The following is a 19,945-nucleotide window of genomic DNA, read 5'->3' as shown; positions in this document are numbered from 1 at the left end:
TCAAAAAGGGATGTAGCTGTTATTTATTTTCTTTCCCCGCTACAATATCATGAAGAGCAACCTGCCAATCCCCCTGAAGTGATCGTTGTGAATCAAGCGTATCCTGTCAATCCTTGTGAATCAAGCGTATCCTGTCAATCCTAACTTTTTTTTTTAGCTCGTGGGCAAGAAATAAAAATAGCAACGAAAAAGTCCGTTAAGACACAGAACCAGAGGTCAAGAGGTCAAATTCAGGTGGAGAGGTTCTGTTCAGAGTTGCCACGAAGTTAAGAAATGTCCAAAGAGAGGAGAGAATAATGCTGGTTATAACGTAGAGACAGGAATTGAGGATCATGGATTAACCCGGTAGCAGCGACGGGCCAACTTTGTTCCATGATATAAACCCCCGAAAATAAATGATACATAATTTGTTCACAAATGTTTTGATATATATTATGAAATGGTTTGTGTGAGGGGTGATTTTTTCTCCTTTCTCGCTTGGAGGGACCATTAATTAAGAAACATACTACCCGCTGCTACTGGGTTAAGGTACATACAAAATTTGAAGATTTTTTTGATTCCAAACAATAAATGCACTTGGGCAGGTAATATCATACATAGAACTGCCAACAGAGACAACATATGTAATAGTGACAACCCAGATAGCCTACTGTAGAAGTGTGGGTAGACAGAGAACCAGGTAATGGTTAGACTGTTAGAGCATTGCCTAGACCTGGATGGAGTGTGCTGCCATCAAAGAGGTGGAAGAGGTTGGGAGATGCCTTTGTCTTGCCATGGACTAGCAATGGCTGAAAATGATGATGATGATTGTTCTGATTGTCTGTACATTATGACCCCTTATTTATTCTTAAATTCTATGAATTCAAGGTCCATTAAATTCTCTTTTCTAGATATTTAAAAGGAGAAAACCTTCACACAAATATATCTACATGTTTATTATATAAATTGTTCAAACTTTCATAGATGTTTTATGTACATTTAGATCTCATAAACATAATAATGAATGCTACATTTTGAAGCTCTACAATTTTAATGCAGCATGAGAACCATTCAGCAAGATTTTCAGTAAAGATGCATCAACATACATTTTTCAACGCAACCTGAAACATTAAAGAAACTCTGATTATTGAGCCAGGTGTGTGCTGCCTGGCTCGTCTTTATCTATTCACCTTTCAAATATTTCGCTGATAAAGTGTATAGACTACCCTGAGAAGGAAAAATAATAATATATAATGAAAGAGGACTGGAGAAATAAAGGGAGTGTAATAGGAAAAAAAGGAAACTGAAAAAACAAAAATACAAAATAGAAGTGGAGAACAGCTTAAAAAAAGGAACAAATTATGCAGTTGGCTTGCAAAGAGGTACAGTTGTGGCAATGTTTATTTCCCTTGGTGATCTGTCACTCATTGTAAGAAGAGGATTAAAGAGCGGGTCAAGAATAACTATCAGCAAGAGCATTATCACAGACCAACACTGGTCAAACAACACAATAAACTCATATAATGAATCGCTGAACAGAAATCAACAATGCTCCTAAATTAACATTCCCAACTACAGCATTACAAGCAAAAAAACAGGCTAGCACATGCTGTCTTAATGAAAATAGAGGAATAATACATAGAAATTAGATACCAAGTTGTAAATAAGTATTCATGTACTATGAGGGCTAAGTAAATGTTGGATATATTAGAGTAAGTGCAGAAGGTTATTTCTGCTGTTGTAGGCAGTTTCGTAACTCTTCGCTAGAGGAATAGAGAAATGCTAGCATTCTATGTTAGGTTGAGAAGGACTACAGACTTCCACCTCACCTGGCCACTAACTGCCCACAGAACCACAATATCTTGTCTCTACTGGGCTACTTTTTAAACTTTTTGTGGGCCATTGTCAAGTCCGGTCTGTTCATGTGGTACAGGAGCCTCTCCTCGATGCGCCTCACCGCCGCCACCGTAAGCACTAAAGTTTCATGCTTCAGCATACTGTGTACGTTGAGGCCTGGGAGAAGGAATTGGATGGTGAGAGGACAAAATACACACACACACAAACCCAACCTTTTGTCAACCCAAAGGTCCATGGCGAGGCTGAGCACCTAACCTCTATCTTCTCTGCCAAACTACACCATCCCCCAACTCATTTTGTTCCTATTTTAGTATTCACCTATCCTCCCTGAACCTCACCCAACTCTTCTTTGTATCTATCTTTATATTAGCCATAAGACTTATCATCTGTGAATTTTCAGCCTAATAGCTATCAAAGATTAATAAACTTTTTTATTATTATTATTATTATTATTATTATTATTATAATACAACTCACCATACACAGGCATCAGGTTCATGTGCATGAGGGTGTCCGAGGCAAGGGTGATGTTGCGTGGCATGAGGTCAGTACTGCAATAAAAGAAGGGTAAGGCATTATTCTTCACAGCATTGCACTACCCTGTGATGCATGCAATATTCCTCAAATACTGGTCATTTTACAGCTGAAGTGGTGATAGTAAGTATCTGTAGATCTTCATAGCACCTGACAGTTGTGTATGTTGTATAGGATAAGTTGTATAGTAGCTATTATTGCTGTGTTGCAAGGTTGTAATTATTTATGTAAGACAATGTTGCACTGTACTGAGTTGGGGATATTTAGTTGTAATATAGTATTTTGTAATGAATTTATACTCTGTTTATTTGTAGCTTGCAATTTGAGCCAAGACTGCTTTTGTAAACTAGGTAATTGGTGATTTCAAACATGTTTTTAACTAATGTGTTTAGTAGCAATATTCTTAGTCTTGTGTCAACAGTAGCTGTCATCACACTTTAGTATGTGTGGCCAATTAACACTAAAAATATGCACTGCAGTCATGAACAGTATTTTGTGGCAGGAACCAGGGGATTCTCTTTCACTGTTTTTAGTCATGAATCCAAGCAGTAGGCCATGAAAAATGTAAACTCCTGAATTACCATAGGATCTAAACTATGCTCACAGCAGGACTGAAAAATAGGATCCAGTATTTTGATCCTAGCAGTCCTCATAAGTTTTTCTGTGCAACTAAGTGGTCCAAATCTTCAGATTTTCAATTAAAAACTTTACTAGGAGAACCAATAAAGAGGAACATAATGGGGTGACAGGAAGACCTACTCATCCACAAAGAGAACAGATATTCCCCAGGCACGGTCCTCACACAGCTTCTGCAGGTACCCCGACTCATCGGATGGTATATCAAGGTTTTCCACAACCTTTAGGTCATCCTGTTGGAGTAAAGGCACATTTTGAAGTGGACGTGGACTACATACGCTAGGTAACAGAAGAATGCCTCTTTTATGCGTACATGCTGGCAAATCTAAATAAATTTCTTAAAAGGAAATCATCTTACTGTTAATTTTGTTACTGCATTAGGTGTCCACTGTCCACCACATTAGTGGCAGATAGAACCCCCAGTCAGTTTTGACTAGAGGAAGGAAGAGCCTACAATTTTTCTTTTCGATTGTAACATGCACAATATAGTTCCTTCATACTGTATCCACATTAAAGGATGTCTTACAATAATCACAATGTGCACTGATTAGCTACATGGAAAATTATTCTGAATCATGATGACATAAGCATGAAACAAAGGTATGAAATGGGATATTGTGAAGTTCCTTTCCCAAGCTTACCTGTGCAAACTTAGCAGAAAGTGTTGAGGTGAGTCCCCGCACTCGTTTAAAAAAGGGCAACATGTAGAACTGTGTGGTATTCGCCTGGGCCGGCACCGACCCTCCACCACGCCATAAAGGAGACCTGTGAACAAAAAGCCCGGTGAAATTGAATATTCAGAGATAATGAAATGTGATATGCTGCTTTGTGTCCATAGACCTTGGAAGAGAATTTGAAACAAGTGGTATGGTGTGTTTTGATTAATTTGTCATCAAGGTCACACTAACTCAGGAAAGAAAAATAAATCAAATATGTTGAAAGAACGTTTCCAAAGTTCTCAAAACTTTCTTGCCGTTCAGAACAATTATGTAGTGGTCAGCTGTTATCTCATCCTTTGTATTCTCTCCTTATCTTTGGACTTGCACTTGAAAGTCAGTCTGGACCTTGGAAAAGCTAATTTACATCTCCCTGTAAGTATTAACAGCACGCATATAATCTAATACTGGGAATGATCACTGACATGAATGAAAAGAAAATGTCTCCTTTCATTAATCCTCCATTTAAATCTCTCACCAGAGAATGTTCCTCCATACCTATCTACATACTACATATTGAGAAAGGCTGGGTAGATAATACTAATATTAATCACCTAACAGCAAACTGTTCATGTTTTCAAAACTTGCATCAACATCACACCTCTCCTTACAACACCAGACTCTTGAGTAACTGCTACCTGAATAGAGCACAACAACAGCTCTCCTCCATTCATGCCTTCAACAACTCCCTTTACACCCGAAGGTTCAGAGGGTCACTTACCGTATGGAGCCATGTCTTGCCCGACCCAGTCCCTTCTGAGGCCACGGTTTCTTCCCGCCACCTCGCACCTCTGATCGTAATTTGGTGTGGGCCGTATTCTGTGGCAGGAAAACAGAAGGAACTTATTAATCTAACAGGAGAGCATAAACGACACACAATCACTTTTTACACAGCAAATGCATACTGTAACATTAAGATTTTCTTAAAGAGTGACAAAGAGACTTGACCCTTGAGAGACGTTCCTGTGAGGGATAAGGCATAAGAGATATAGATTTAGATAAATCCTGGTTGCTTTTGCAAGTTCTCCTTTTCTGTAACAATAGAAGCATATCAAATAACTTACTACTGCACGATATTTCTGCTGCCAGACTACATTCTCATGAATAAGGTCAAGCCTTGGGTAAGCACCAAACACCCGGGGGTGAAGGTGTATCAGGCCTGTCAGGGGTGATGCAACGCTGGTGTCCAGAGTTTCAATCCAGGCTTCCCGTGGCACGACGACATCACTGTATGGGTGGTAAAAGAAGTAATTATATATTGAAAACTGATTTAGCTAACATCAAAATTAGCAATTCATTTGAAAAATTGACAAAAATAAGTGTGTCCACAGGAAATATATTTACTAACATCCCAAACTGAGTGTTCAAGTATAGGGTTGCAAAGGGTGGGATTACAGGAATTTTCAAATCTTTCCTACATGTGTATTTGTAGTAATAAACAAACCAATACTGGTCAATATAATTATTAATTAAAAAAATTTGAGCAACAAAAATTGAATTTCCAATAGGTTAGATTAAGCTTAAGAAACTTTCAAACACATGATATCCAGACACACATAGCATAAATTAACAAAGAAAGCCTTCCTTGTGTTATATAGAAAGTCTCATTAAGTAAGGAAGAACAAAAGATTTTTTCTGAGTCAAGACGTATGGTAAGTGTTTGGGGTTTTGTTAGGTTAGGTTGGGTTAAGTAGGGAATTTTCAAACACATGATATCCAGAAACCTAAAGCATAAATTAACAAAGAATGGATTCACTGTGTTATATAGTCTCATTAGTAGGAAAGCATAGATGAGTTTTCTGAGTTAAGACCTATATTAACTGTTTGGGGTTTTCCAGTTCAAAATTCCTGGGAATTTTACAACCCTATTCCTGTATATGGTTGCTTTTCATTCTGTTATTAATATCAGATTGAATTATGTGCTCATTGACTGACATAAACTACACTTCTACTCTTGAAACTGATGGCACACAGGGCTGTATTTCAAGTCGAATCCGAGAAGTTTCGGGTCTCATCAGAGTTCAGTCTAGGGGCTGTATTACAAGTCCAGTCCAAGATGTTTCGGGTCCCTACAGAGTTATTCATCCCGAACTCTGTAGGGGCCTGAAACTTCTCGGATTGGACTTGTAGTACGGCCCCTAGACCGACCTCTGTAAGGACCCGAAACTTCTTGGCTTTGACTTGAAATATGGCCCACAGTCATAAATCATTCAAAATTCTTGCCATCCCAAACAGCCAGTCCATTAGATTTATTATGGAAAAAGGAAAACTCCAAGAAGTTTGTACAGTAATGATTTTGTACCACACATTTAGCTTAAGTTTCAAATCATTGAACAGCTAAAGGAGAGGTGTTCTTTGCTTCTTCAATGACATCTATACATCTACTTTATGTCTTTATGTATGTGTACCATTCTAGCATACAAACTGCTGCATGATTCTTACCTGTCATCAAATTCCTCATCAAATATGGCAGGAGAATTTCTGCTTTCACTTCTTATTGCTGTCTCTGCTGCTGCTGTTTCTCTGGGTCTTGCTGCTGTGACACTAAAACTCTGAAACATCAAAATAGGAGTCAATAAAGTGAAAGGTGTACATGTATTTGTGCATGGCCAATCCTTTGATATAAGGAGGGCAATGTTAGGAGAGAACTTTTAAGAGGGATGGTGGAAAATACAAAGGGGTGATGTTTTACTTAACAATAAGTTCTGGTATGGCAAATTCTTGAGGTAGCTCTGAGATGTAAGAGTAAACCAAAAAGGCTGAGAAATGGTACTCAGACAAAGCAAGTACTTAACTAACATGACCTGCACCTGCTTGTACAGTCAACTTGTTACTATATGTTAAGTTAGGGACCTTTTAATTTATGCAGTTTTAAACTAAGTGACGGGTGTAAAACTAGATAAATACCAGTACTAACCTAACGGCTACAGATTATATTACCTGTCAAGTTTCATAATGATACTGCATATGAAACTGCGGTCAAGGTCCGGTATAACTCCGGCGCCTTAATTTTGATATATTTTCTTCCAAGCCTTCACAAAACCCTTTGTATACATATACATTAGTAAAAAGTGGCGGACAAATACCGCCACCTGTTTTAGGGTGGTTAGGAATTTTCCTAATTTTAGGGATTTTTCTAGGGAAACTTTAGAAACCAATTTTTCGGTGATTTTGTCTTACCCCCTCCCAAAAAAATGGTTCTGCACAGGTCCCCAGGCTTGTGTTGGGGGGTAGGGGGGGGCTGGAGTGGCGGAGGGGGAGGCGGACTTCTTGTAAAGAATTGCCGAAAATAGACCAAAATGAAGGCGCCGGAGTTATACTGGACCTTTACCGAAACTGCTTATTTTATGTTAAGTTTTTGAATGATCTACAACACTACCGCTTAAGTTAGGGACCTTTTAAGTTAACCAGTTCTGAACCAAGTAGTAACAAGAGGCTAATACAGTGACGGGTGTAAAACTAGATAAAAAAACCTGTACTAACCTAGCGGGATCAGATTATACTACCTGGCAAGTTAGGAGATACGTTAGGGCGCACGGAGTAAATCTTAACCTAAATTTAGCATTACATCCACAATGATGCCGGGCCACACTCACCCTCAGGGCCTGCCGCAGGATGACCGGGGCAGAGACATGGAGGCGGCGGGCAAGACACAGCGGCCCTGCCATGGTGCACGCCGGTGTTGAGAGAACGACCTCCCGCCTAAAATGAAAGACTATAAAAGAAAACCAAGAAAGCTGAACGGAACCCTGTGAGTAGCTGGCGTCGGCTCGCTAGATGGGGCAAAATCAAATAGTCTCCTTGGGCAAAATCGTTTACCGGGGGATCTGTTTGTGTGTCTTCCTCTTCTTCTTCTTCTTTGGTGTTTTCGGCTTCTTCTTCTTCTTCTTTGGTGTTCTCGGCTTCTTCTTCTTCTTCTTTGGTGTTTTCGGCTTCTTCTTCTTCTTCTTTTAAGCTCTCAGTGCTTGATAATTACATGTTACATACTGAGGAGCTATATAGGGATCAAGGTTACTGTTTCTTTTCCATTTTTCATGTAATAGAAATGAATGCAATTTTTTTTATGCAGCATTACAGCCGTGACTCTTTCTGACCTCTGTTTTGGAAAGACAGTATAGAATCTTTGAATTAATATGTACTTTTGTTGGGCTTCTCGCTGGGCCTGAACCCGGTCAGTGTCACTTGCATTACTCTGCTTGACCCTGACCTTCTTTTGACCTGTTCCGCTTTGTATCGCTTCGTAGGTCCTTATCAACACTCCTATACTTCACAGCACACACTATAATTCTGCTGTTAATTTTTCTGCTCTTTTCTTCCCCTGACTTTGCTTTTCTATGTCGTTTTGTAACACGCCAAGAATTTTATTTGTGAAAGGTATTAACTATAACTGTAACGTGTGAAAGGTAATAACTAAAACTTGTAAAAGGTATTAACTATAACTATAACGTGTGAAAGGTAATAACTAAAACTTGTGAAAGGTATTAACTATAACTATACTTGTGAAAGGTATTAAGCTACCTACACATGTATTAATAGTTGTATAATCACACTCTGTCCTGCCTGGGGGTTGGGATGGCATGTTCCTCTCTTCTCCCTTGTTGTTTACCTGCAACAATAAACTTTCAATCAATCTATAACAAGACATCAGCAGGATCACCGTTGGAGCGCCTCACCGGGGTCATCACAGTCATCGTCGGCGAGGTAAACAAACACTCGTGACTCCTCATGGGCATTGAAGAAGAAGAAGAAGACCTCAAATTCCCGCAGTCATCCTAATGGGCCATAAAGAAGTCCATTATTAAATCTCCAAGAAAAACTAAACCAAAGGGGGCATCACTGTAACAAAGGTGGGTTTTCCTGCTGTTTACGAGGCAATGGTGGGGGAGGAGAGGTTACACATTCTAGTCTTGAGTTGATTAGTTATCCTATGTTTGTGTCATTAGTAAATTGTCTGATGTCACTGGTTAGGCTGCAGTCAGGGCTGTTGATGTAGATGTTATATGCTAATAGATCTAAGACTGATACTTGTGGGTTACCTCTAATAACTGACCCAAATGCAATTTATCCTTGTTATGTTGACTCTGCATTTGGTCTTATTAAATTCCTTTCTCAGATTCAGATATATATTATCATAATTAATGTCTTAGTCTGCTGCCTGTGCTGCTTGTTGTACACCTTTTGGTAAAATGACAAAAGTTATTAGACATGATTTACCCTTAATGACCCCATACGAGAAACTAACGATCAGAGTACGCTTATCTTGGTGGTCATGGATAATTCTAGCTATAATAGACACAAAGAACTTTCCTTCAACTGATATCAAAGTGATGAGAGAGGCATTTGCACTTATGGAAGCACTTAAAAAATTGATCTATTCAAGCAAATATTTTTTGGTTAAGATTCGTTTTAGGTCCGTGCCAGTATCTCATTACCTACCTTATGAAACATCAGTATCTCTTCATATATCTTTTCTACAAACCTTCAACAGTCATGGAAACACTTTGAAAATCCAATTCAAGGACTTTTTTTTTACTCCTGAAAATAGGGGATAATGTTTACGAAAGCGTCACCTCCTCTGGCGACGCTGCAGCCGGTGTTGCGAGAAATACCTCCTCGCTGAAATAAGTCACATATACATGTGGGGGGGGGTCCAGGGGGGGCTTAGCCCCCCCCGGGTTAGAAGGGGGAGTTGAGGGGGGCGCAGCCCCCCCGTTAGTAGGTCGTAAAGTTCGGTTGGAGTAGTTTAAATATGCTCCCCGACCCTAAACCCTCTGCGAGCTATTTTACGGCTGCAGCGGCTGCAGTGTCGTTGCGGCCGCTGCCAGAGGAGGCGACGCGCTTCCGTAAACATTATCCCCTATTTACAAGAGTAAAAAAAAAGTCCTTGAATTGGATTTTCAAAGCGTTTCCATGACTGTTGAAGGTTTGTAGAAAAGATTATATATGAAGAGATACTGATGTTTCATAAAGTAGATTATGAGATACTGGCATGGACCTAATACGAATCTTTACCTATTTTTTTTCCCAACATTCCGCCCTGTATTCAAACACTGGTCCGCTAGACGAGAGACGGATACTCCAGTGGCCAGCCAAAGGGTGCCCTGTGGCTCAAGGCCTTTTTGAAATTTTATTATATTTCTTGGGTCAATACCTAGCTTCCCTTCTCCAAATTCAATCAGTCTTTTGGGGTTTTAATTTTATTTTTTCTCGAGTCACTTCAAATCACATTTTCTATGGCAGCGAGATCACAACTCTTTTGAGAGACACAACCTATATGATTTCCTGCTACTGTTTGGAGAAGTAACACAGGAATGGATCCATTGCTAGCCATCAGTGTTAATGTGGGTATTTTCACTTCTCCAAACACATGAGAAATTGATCTATTCAAGAAAAAAAATTCCCAACAATCTGCCCAATATTCAAACTCAGGCCCCCAAAATGGAAGGCAGACACTGTAGCATTAGCCCAAGGGTAGGGTACCCTGTGGCTTGGCCTTTTTTTAATTTTATCTGTGTCTCAGGCCATTACAAAACTCATTGGACAGGAATTTGATATTTCTGATATATCTTCTTCCTTCTTTTCCTGAAAATCTGTTGGTGTAAGACTATTATAAATATTCACCAAGGGTGGAAAGGTGGAAACATGAAGCCCCTGTTGTAGATGTTTCATTTTTTAAGCATGACAAATGTATATTAACATGTTTCTACTCAGTATTATGTCAAACTCAGTGTAATATGTGGTACTGGTATACTGATCTGATTTTTAATTAATATTTTTCCTTCAGACTGGTATGGCATCACTTTTCAAAGAAAACCCAGATCGACCAAGCTCTGTGCGTTCTCAGGTGTTTGCTAAGCTAATCAATGGTGTTCACACTGAGTTTGCTGTCCTTGTTTACAGGTGAGAAGGATGTGCTCTTTTTGGGTGCTTCATTATGACAAGGATCATATGAGGGATCATTCTTGCCTATATTTTGGTTAGACATCATTGTCTAGTTTGAAACTGTAGTTGATAGACTAAATCTCCCCTCTCATGTTTGTTCATGATACCAAAACCGCCAGTGTACCTAAAGCTGACACTTTCACATGTATGCAGAATTTCCATATGAGAGTTCTGTTTTATTACAGTTTAGACATGAGAGAGAGAGAGAGAGAGAGAGAGAGAGAGAGAGAGAGAGAGAGAGAGACTGACTGACTGACTGACTGACTGACTGACTGACTGACTGACTGACTGACTGACTGACTGACTGACTGACTGACTGACTGACTGACTGACTGACTGACTGACTGACTGACTGACTGACTGACTGACTGACTGACTGACTGACTGACTGACTGACTGACTGACTGACTGACTGACTGACTGACTGACTGACTGACTGACTGACTGACTGACTGACTGACTGACTGACTGACTTACTTACTTACTTACTTACTTACTTACTTACTTACTTTACTTTACTTGCTGCCTCTTCCTTTGAAAAAATACTTCCAAATAAACTAGTATGGTAATAAAGTCATGACATTCTTAACATCAGCATCATCATTAGTGATACTGTTTCCCATATCAGCAAAGTATGGAATAAAATAATCATTGTGGGTGATATGAAGTCTTATTTCCTATTCTTTTACAGCAATCGAGTCTTTGTGACGGTCACCCAGTGTGGGAAAATTGGGAACCTCTTCAGCGTACATCGGGAGTCTGCACAAGATAGGGAGTCACTTTCTACTACCCCACTAAGCGTCTTTAACATCAGGTAAATCACTACTTCAGCTTTTTCTTATAATTATAAATACTTGTCAAAATAATGGTATACTCAGCACTCAGCACAATGCACTTGAGCTGGATTCCTTACTCCTAGAGGAGTAAGTATCTGTTGAGTAAGTATTCTCTTTTCATTTTTTTTTTCCTGTCTTTTCCCTTCCTTTTATTTTTTGACCAGGTTGTGGTAGTGGGCAATGTCATGATCTGTAGGATGGAAAACTTATCATACTAATTACCTAACTATCTAAAGGCTCAAGGGAACAACAACAACAATCAAATATGATCAGAGATTACAGTACCTGAATAACAAATTGGTCTATATATGTACTTTTTATCTTATTCATGAACTGAAGGCATGCATGTTTGCATATTCACTACCTTCACTCTGACAGGTGTCTCCTTGGAGTGGACTCAGAGGAGACAGAACAGTCAATCCGATTGTTGGCAGAGAAACTTGATTTGCCTCAGCCGCTGCTGATCTCCTTCACCCTGCCTACTCTGGATCGCTCAACAACCCTTGAAGTTGCTGAAGCCCTTCTGGAGAAAAGGTGCTGGTAGTCTGGTGAGTGTCCACTACTGCAAGTAGAATGTATGTTTGCCTTTTCAGTGACGAAAGTATCTATCGGAAGGGTAGAAAGCCGTATGCTGCATTTATAGATTTTAAGAAAGTATCTATTAAGGATATTCTTAAAATATATGGTATGGGTTAGTAATATTAGAAGAAATAAAGGCCTTATCCAATAAAAAATAATGTCTTTGTGATTAATTGGCAACATTTGCAAAGAATTTTGGACTGGTGTAGAAACAAGGCAGGAGTTTGATGTCACCTCCCATCTTAGATATTTACATGGAGCACTGTTGAGAGATGAAGCAAGAGTAGAGGGCAGGGGTGAAAAATTGAGTGTCCGTAGAATTGACCAGTTCCTGGTAGTAAAGGTTTGCGGATAACATTGTCTTGTGGGCAAAAAGTACCGTAAGTTACAAAAATAATCTATCTATCTGTATCTCCGACGCCATGTTTCCTTGAGGGAATGTCCCCAATGGGGGGCTGGCCAAGGCAGAAATGTCTCATATTTTTGCTGTTCCAACAGTTCCTCTCAGCACATTCATTTCCTTTTCAAAAAGTGACATATTAATCTATTTCTAGAAACCAGTTGCAGCCATGAAGCACATGTGTGGCCACAGGCATTAGTAGACCTAACTGGACATGAATAATTTTTTTTTGCTTTGCTGGTTGAGTCCATTGCTGCCAGGCAGCCAGTGTTCTGCAACCCATAAAATTTATTGCATTTCCAGTTTACGTATAAGGACGGAATGCACTGAGCACCAATACTGCTTGGTGATACCCAATCTTAAGCCATTAGTAAGATTCAGCAATGTGATGGTGATAGGTGATTGAGTTAGTTTTGTACTACAGTTGTGTTGGGCCATCACAAATATGAGCCAGAAGGCCAAACTAAACAACTGTCATCTCACTCTGCTCTTGCTAGCCTCAGCAATATACAACAATTCAACCAATTCTTCAGAACACACTATTTCAGATTTATTAAGTTGAGCTTTGTGCAAAAGCAAGAAAATTCTTTATTTTTCTTTTCTGCAGAGCTCTATAATATTTGGCCACACAATGGGGACTCAGTTTGGCCAAGTTGTACTGGGGCCGCCGGGCAGCGGGAAGACCACCTACTGCAAGGCAATGGCCAGGCTGCTGCAGAATTTGGGTCGCAAGGTGGCTGTAATAAATCTTGGTGAGTTCTTATTGTTTGCTGCATTTCTGAAAACTAATCACCTTATTTTTGTTTTATGAATTCAGTCCAGAAGGGGTTGAAAGTGAATACCTAGCAGTGTTGTAGTTAGCCAAATGTAGGACTCATGAAAAAAGCTATTATATAAGAGCTGACTTAATTGTTAGACTTTCAGCAGGAACATGAGGATCATGGAAACATTTCTCTTTACTCCACGGTGAATTGTAAGAGGTGTCTAGAAGGACATAACTCATAGGTTGCAGGAGGTGAGGATGAATATCATCCTCTCCACCTTGGATTCTTTTGTTTTTGACTTGAATATTTTCTCAAAATGGTCACATGGCCTTATTGTAGTCCACCTTTTATGCAAGAAACACATTCACTCATGATATGAATTTGAACAAACATGCTTATTGTAAAGAATTATGTTTTGAAAGGCTTAACCCTTTCCATCCGTGATGCAGACGTCGGCGTCACAGTATGGAAAGGGTCAAGAGGAAATGGAAGAGGAGTAATCCTCTTCTAAACCTTTCAATCCTCCTCTAAATTCCTCTTAATCCTCTTACATTTCCTCTTAAGAGGTTTAGTAGAGGATTAAGAGGTTTAGAAGAGGACTAACGGTGACGCCGTCGGACGCCGACGTCTGCGTCGCCGGAGTGAAGGGGTTAAGCATTATCCTTCACAAATAATGTTGGGTCCTCAGATCCAGCTAATGATACCGTGCCGTACGATGCTGCCGTGGACATCCAGGAGCTGGTGCAGGTGGAGGAGGTGATGGCCATGCAAGGAGTGGGACCCAACGGAGCTCTTGTGTTCTGCATGGAACTCCTCGAAGCCAACATCACCTGGCTCATCAATAAGCTAAAAAAACTTCATAAACACTACTTAATTTTCGACTTGCCAGGCCAGGTATGTCCATGTATTTCTTTGATATATTGGTATCATCCTCATAACTTATATTGGGTGAAAACTCATGTCTAATCATCATCATTACCAGCCCTTTCTCGTCGACTGCAGGTAAAATCCTTTCCCAACATCCTCCACCTCTGTCTGATGTTAGTGTACTTTTTGGCATGTGCTCTAGTTTCATCTCTCCACCTGATTCTTTGTCTGTCCTGACTCCTACAACTTTGGGGTTGTCACTCTTGCAACTTGGGTTGTCCATCTGCTATCAGTCATAAAATTATGCATACATTACCTGCACCAGCTCTTCTTATTTGAAGCATCAGTAAAAAAGAAAGAGACATAATGAAATGAAAAATCTTAAGAGGAGTTGTTCAGACATTTGCTTTGATCACTATAGTTCCTTATCTCTGTCTACAGTAACAACACATACAGTGCAGTATTGTCATTAAAAATTACATTGTATCAAACCAAATTTCATCATCATTATCATTTCGTTCAGTGTCCACTTTCACTTCCTGAGCGGTTGGACGTTTTATGGCTCGTAAATCGAGCCATTTTCAGTTTCTGGCGCAAGATTTTCCAGGTGCATGCCCTTACAAACCCAACCACCTATTTTAAGTGGTGGCCCTAGCCTTTGCCTGAACGAGAAGTGGCAAACCCTACAGGGCATCAGGGGGCTATGAGATTTACCATCAAAACCAAATTTGAACTGCATAAACTATCTATTGGAAAATGACAAAAAATGTGATTAAAAATACCATTTATAACAACAAAAACATTTGTCTGTATACTGTCAAAGACTTTTCACATTCTTTCATGGGAAAGCAACTGCTGTTGGACATCAGTTGTTGCAATAGCTGATTTTATTTTATTTTTTTAGTGTCTTGCATTGAGGATGAAATATGCTGCAACTCTGTGTTGGACCCACTGTCAATGCACATAATGTACTAATGCCTTGTTCTGGAACTTCTCCTCAAGAGGAAACCTGGGGCTTTATCAATATGGACCTCTGGCTTTCCATCTAAATGGGGTACTAAAAGCTCTTCTTACCCAAGAACTTTTACAGTTTGTTGGCTTTTGAGGAATTCTAAAAGTAACTCTCAGTTTCTAAAAGTTAAAAGGAAACTTTGAAGGAATCTCTCCTATGAAAGCCAAATTTCACTTTCAAAGTCTTTTCTAATACAGCCCCTGGTAAAAGTGTTACTCTTTACAATTACAATACAGTTACAATTTTTGGAACATTTACAGCAATCACTACTTTACAAAGTGGGTGGACATATTTGTTGTTGTTTCCTTAATGAAGATTGTTTCTTTCCTCAGGCTGAGCTGTACTCCCACCACACGATGGTGCGTAGCATCCTCTCCGCCTTAGAGAAGGAAGGAGCACGTCTCTGCGCAGTCAACTTGGTAGACTCTCACTATGCTAATGACCCGGGTAAGGTACTTTTTCTTTCACAGCAAAGATCTGGGTTATTCTTCTGAAATTGATTTCCATTATTTGTCTGTGTGTAAGATGCAATGCTTTCTGTATGATGCAAGAACATGTGTACATTACAGAGGAAGCACTAAGTTTAATAATAATCCAACTCTGTTGCATGTGTCCCATCACTGCAGGGAAGTATGTCTCGGCCGTCATGCTGACCCTGAGCAGCATGCTGATGATGGAGATGCCAACTGTCAACATATTATCAAAGGTAAATGCTGTGCTCTGTATCATATCCCATCTAGATCTTAATATCCTCCTGTAGTTTATATACTGATATTTATTTTAACTTAATAAATTTTCTTCCTAAAAAGAGGAAATAAAATTGTATATGAATCAAATGGATGGAAGCTGAGGGAACAATCAAATATAACTTCCTTAGAATACTCTTATATCTTCCAATTAGATTAACAGCCATTAAAAGAAAAATAAGCTTCATGGGGTGGAGGGTGATGATGCATTTATGTAGTGATCTTATCCATTTTTCAGGTGGATGCAGTGGAGAAATATGGTGCTCTAGATATGGGTCTGGACTTCTACACAGAGGTGATGGATCTGGACTACCTGTTGGAGTACTTGGGGGATGCTCCTGGCACCCGGAAGTACCAGAAGCTCAACAAGGCCATGGCTGAGGTTGTTACGGACTATTCTTTGGTCTCCTACATACCTGTCAGTGTGGAAAGCCACTCAACACTTCTCAATGCAATGAAGGTTAGTTTTTGACTTTTCCCATTTAAAAAACATTCTTGGTTTATGTGTAGCTGCAGATGAGTGCAGAATTATGTTTGATTTATTGTTTTTTCAACTGTATTTAATTTATTTTTTATTTCATGTTATGCAGGCAATAGACAAGGCGAATGGGTACATATATGGCAGCGGTGAGGAGCGTAACATCCAGCGGCTGTTGTCCTGTGCTGTGGGAGCCGAGTGGGAACACGACCGCCTTGGGGTGCCTCGTGACACCTTCATGAAGGAGGAGGACGATGAAGAGGATGATGGTGAAAATGAAGACAATGTTGAAGAAGTGCTCGCTATGTTGGCAAGGCAGAACCAGGACAAGGCATGATGAGATCAGATTTGTTGTAGTATTTTGTCAAAATTTTGAAATAATAAAAGAATTCCAATAAAGATATTTTACTTACCTTTCTTTCCTTTTTGATGACAACTAGTAAACATATTTATAGATAAAGTATGAGTGGATATAACTTCACCTCCAAGTACAGCTTTATACAGTTTACTCTGAAAATTGAGAAGCATACTGAAGTTATTCACTTAACATGGTAATGCTGTTTATGCCACCTCATGATACACATAGGATGTGTTTCAATGAAATAACGATAATCTAGAAAATTATTTTGTTATTTTATATGTACTTTACTTAAAACATGACAAGAACAACAATTGCCTCAGACATCTGGGCTAGATAGAAACATAATAAACACCACTGAATGAAATGTTTTTTTGTAATTCTACCAGGCAATCATTCTTTGGATACCAGGATAAGGCAACCTGACACTGTAAAGTCTTAATCACTTGTTACAGGCACTTCGGTCCATAATATGAGGAATATTCTTGAGTATTGTAGGGTTTGGCAGTGCAGATAACCACACTAGAATACATTTTACTGTATTTGATGAGTCAAAGTTGCTGTTACATCACCATAGTTAGAATCACAGTACTTTGTGAGGGAGAGGCATTCAAACTCTAAGAAAAGAATTGCCAAAATAATGAGAGGAAAATAAGTGGGTCAGTGCTATTGAAATAAATATACACACACACACTTTCACACCCACCCACACACTCTCACACACACACACACACACAAACACACACAAACACACTTACACAACGTCCAAGTTTAAGGGCCTTAGATTGATGTGCTTCCTAATAGCAATTATTCATGTCTTAATTACGTGACACCACTTTTTTTCTAGTTGAGAAATAGAATTCATATTCTAATCAATTTCTTATCATGCAAACTCACAACCCAATCTGCCCTCTCGCACTTTCTCGGTGTGGTGTCATGAGAAATCCGGCTATAATAAGACATCCCATCCTCATTTATCACTTTCAAAAAGATAAAGAATAAATTTAGATGGGACGTTTCATGATAGGTAGTCGACAAAAGACACGGTACCATGTCATAGTCCATCCACCCTCTGTTTGTAAACAAAGCCCGCGTATGCGCAGATCAGGATGGGATGTCTTATTATAGCGGCTGTCTCATGACACCACACCGGAACAAAGTGGCCCCTCTCTCCATCACCCTTTTTCCTACCCCCCTTTCCTCCTTCCCCATCATCCTATCCTTCATCCCCCTTTCCCTCCCTCCTTTCTTTCCCTTCCCTGCCTCTCCATCACCCCCTTTCCTTTCCCCTTCCTTCCATTCCCCTTCTGCTTTCTTCCCTCAATTCCCCCTTTTCTTGCCCCTTCCTTCCAACCTCCTTTTCCTGCCCCCCTCCCTCCATCTTTCTCTTTCCCTGCCTCTCTCTCAACACCTCCAACCCCTTGTCTCTGCAAGCCCTGGGCCCTCAAAAATCTCTCCCCACACAGGCACGCCTAACAGACAGAACAAACGCCTCTATTATCTTTTCAAGGCGTAGAAATAATCGGTTTCCTGTCGGATCGGTGGCCCAGACACGCGGCGCTCGTTCATCACAAAGAAACGAGGCAGTAATTACGGATTTATGGACATTTTTCTTCCCCTCGTGTACCTCGGTCGCCTAACTCACTCCCTCTCCTCTCCTGCCCCGCCGCCGCCCCGTTCCAGCCCCCGCCCCCGCCCCCACCGCTTGGATCAAGTCTGCGGGCGTCCTCAGAGAAGTTTTTAGTCCTCGGTCGTCAGAAAGCTTCCATTGTGAGGAGCCGGATGGGGTAAAATTTAAAGGAACTTCGTCTGTTTTGTGTTTACGTGTGTGTGTGTGTGTGTGTGCCAGACAAGACAAAGATACAAACAGAAAGGAAGGAAAGGGAAATAAACAAAAAACAAAACAAGAAAAATAAAAGGCAGAGAAAAAAGATGGAGGAACTGAAACAGACAGACATACAAACACCCAAAAACGTATTACGCGAGTGTGTGTTTTCTAACGGTTCATATTTATTTTTTTTCTTTACATTTTTTTTGCAATATTAACTAACAAGGCGACTCACACCTGCTCCGCGCGGCATTCTCGGAAAAAAAAAAAATTGAGACTTTCTTTCGCTTCCTCTCGAGAGCAAATGTTTTAATATCACACTCGGCGCGCACTTACAAAAACACTTCCGGGGTTTAAACTTTGCCGAGATTAGCTTCAATGAACTACAAGGGAACAGTTTTTCTTGCTTTTGCCCTCTTCAACTTTGCCCCCCTCTCCCCCACCCACTCCGACTACCAACACCTACTACCCTCTCTATCACCTACTAACCTGCCCCCCCCCCCCCGTCCCCCCTCGACCTCCATGGGTAAGTAGACTAGTAAATAATAGGACGTCACCTCATCCCTGTCAAGGCTAAGGTATATTATTTTCAAGGCGGAGTGTTGAAGCGGGTAGACTTAAACTGCTATGATTTCTCTCTCTCTCTCTCTCTCTCTCTCTCTCTCTCTCTCTCTCTCTCTCTCTCTCTCTCTCTCTCTCTCTCGTCTCTTTTTTTCTCCTTTTCTCTCTTCCTTTTCTCCAGGACGAAAGGCTAATGTGAAAACAGTGAACTTCCTTTCCTCTAGCACGCGCGCTGTGTATGTGTGTGAGTGGGGCAAGGGGAGTGTGTGTGTGTGTGTGTGTGTGTGTGTGTGTGTTTATCATTTCGTACCTTACAAGAGAAGAAAAAAACGGGTTAGTAGGTCAATCATTGCAAAAGAAAAGGGTTAAGATATCTGCATTATCCCTAATTCGAAACCGATATAATGTAATAGAGAAAAATTCAAACCAAGATTTAACATATGGGATTAGCCTGTGGTGATACTTTAATCTTCTCTGGTCTGTCATTGCACTCTGATTCTCCTTCAAGCGAGTTACATGGATCCAGACTCACGTATCCCTTTCTTTATCTTTATCCGCTCCATTTCATATCCGTAGACAAGATTCCAAGCTCATTAAATTTTTTCAAACCGATTACAACTTCACTCCATTCTTACCCACCACAGACTCAAGGGTCAATGCGACGGAGATGAGCACCGAGGTCACGCGTAGCTGTAACGTATACCCACAACTTAACCTTTAATACCTTACGAAACTTAGTACTTGCTCAGATGAATTGATTCCCGAATGCTAGGATAACGAAACGAAATCATAACTGAACCACAAAAGGAAAGAATAACTAGAGGAAGCAGAAGACAGTTATGTAGAGGAAGA

General features: G+C 40.1%; 2 protein-coding genes across 4 annotated transcripts; one reads left to right on the top strand and one right to left on the bottom strand.

The window, feature by feature from the left end:
- Positions 1-920: 920 nt before the first annotated feature.
- Positions 921-7,573, bottom strand: LOC127005692 (39S ribosomal protein L4, mitochondrial-like). 3 transcript variants are annotated; one of them, XM_050874821.1, is made up of 9 exons: positions 7,319-7,573; positions 6,165-6,274; positions 4,787-4,949; positions 4,444-4,541; positions 3,648-3,771; positions 3,130-3,239; positions 2,314-2,387; positions 1,809-1,992; positions 921-1,119 (listed from the first exon to the last, which is right to left on the bottom strand). In XM_050874821.1, the coding sequence occupies exons 1-8, from the start codon at positions 7,388-7,390 to the stop codon at positions 1,856-1,858; spliced, it is 888 nt and encodes a 295-aa protein (XP_050730778.1). In that variant the 5' UTR covers positions 7,391-7,573; the 3' UTR covers positions 921-1,119; positions 1,809-1,855. The 3 variants fall into 3 exon arrangements, with proteins under 3 accessions (XP_050730778.1, XP_050730771.1, XP_050730763.1); XM_050874814.1 differs by having other exon boundaries at positions 921-1,100; positions 7,319-7,572; XM_050874806.1 differs by having other exon boundaries at positions 921-1,992; positions 7,319-7,572.
- Positions 7,574-8,401: 828 nt separating this feature from the next.
- Positions 8,402-16,709, top strand: LOC127005689 (GPN-loop GTPase 2-like). The gene is made up of 10 exons (XM_050874797.1): positions 8,402-8,569; positions 10,507-10,622; positions 11,356-11,478; positions 11,879-12,048; positions 13,087-13,231; positions 13,932-14,137; positions 15,455-15,569; positions 15,749-15,828; positions 16,107-16,328; positions 16,459-16,709. Exons 5-10 carry the CDS (start codon positions 13,111-13,113, stop codon positions 16,681-16,683), a joined length of 969 nt encoding a protein of 322 aa, XP_050730754.1. The 5' UTR covers positions 8,402-8,569; positions 10,507-10,622; positions 11,356-11,478; positions 11,879-12,048; positions 13,087-13,110; the 3' UTR covers positions 16,684-16,709.
- Positions 16,710-19,945: the final 3,236 nt, after the last annotated feature.

The sequence above is a fragment of the Eriocheir sinensis genome, chromosome 3 (assembly GCF_024679095.1).
Source record: "Eriocheir sinensis breed Jianghai 21 chromosome 3, ASM2467909v1, whole genome shotgun sequence".
NCBI classification, from domain to species: Eukaryota; Metazoa; Arthropoda; class Malacostraca; order Decapoda; family Varunidae; genus Eriocheir; species Eriocheir sinensis.
This window is presented reverse-complemented; position numbering and strand designations above follow the sequence as displayed.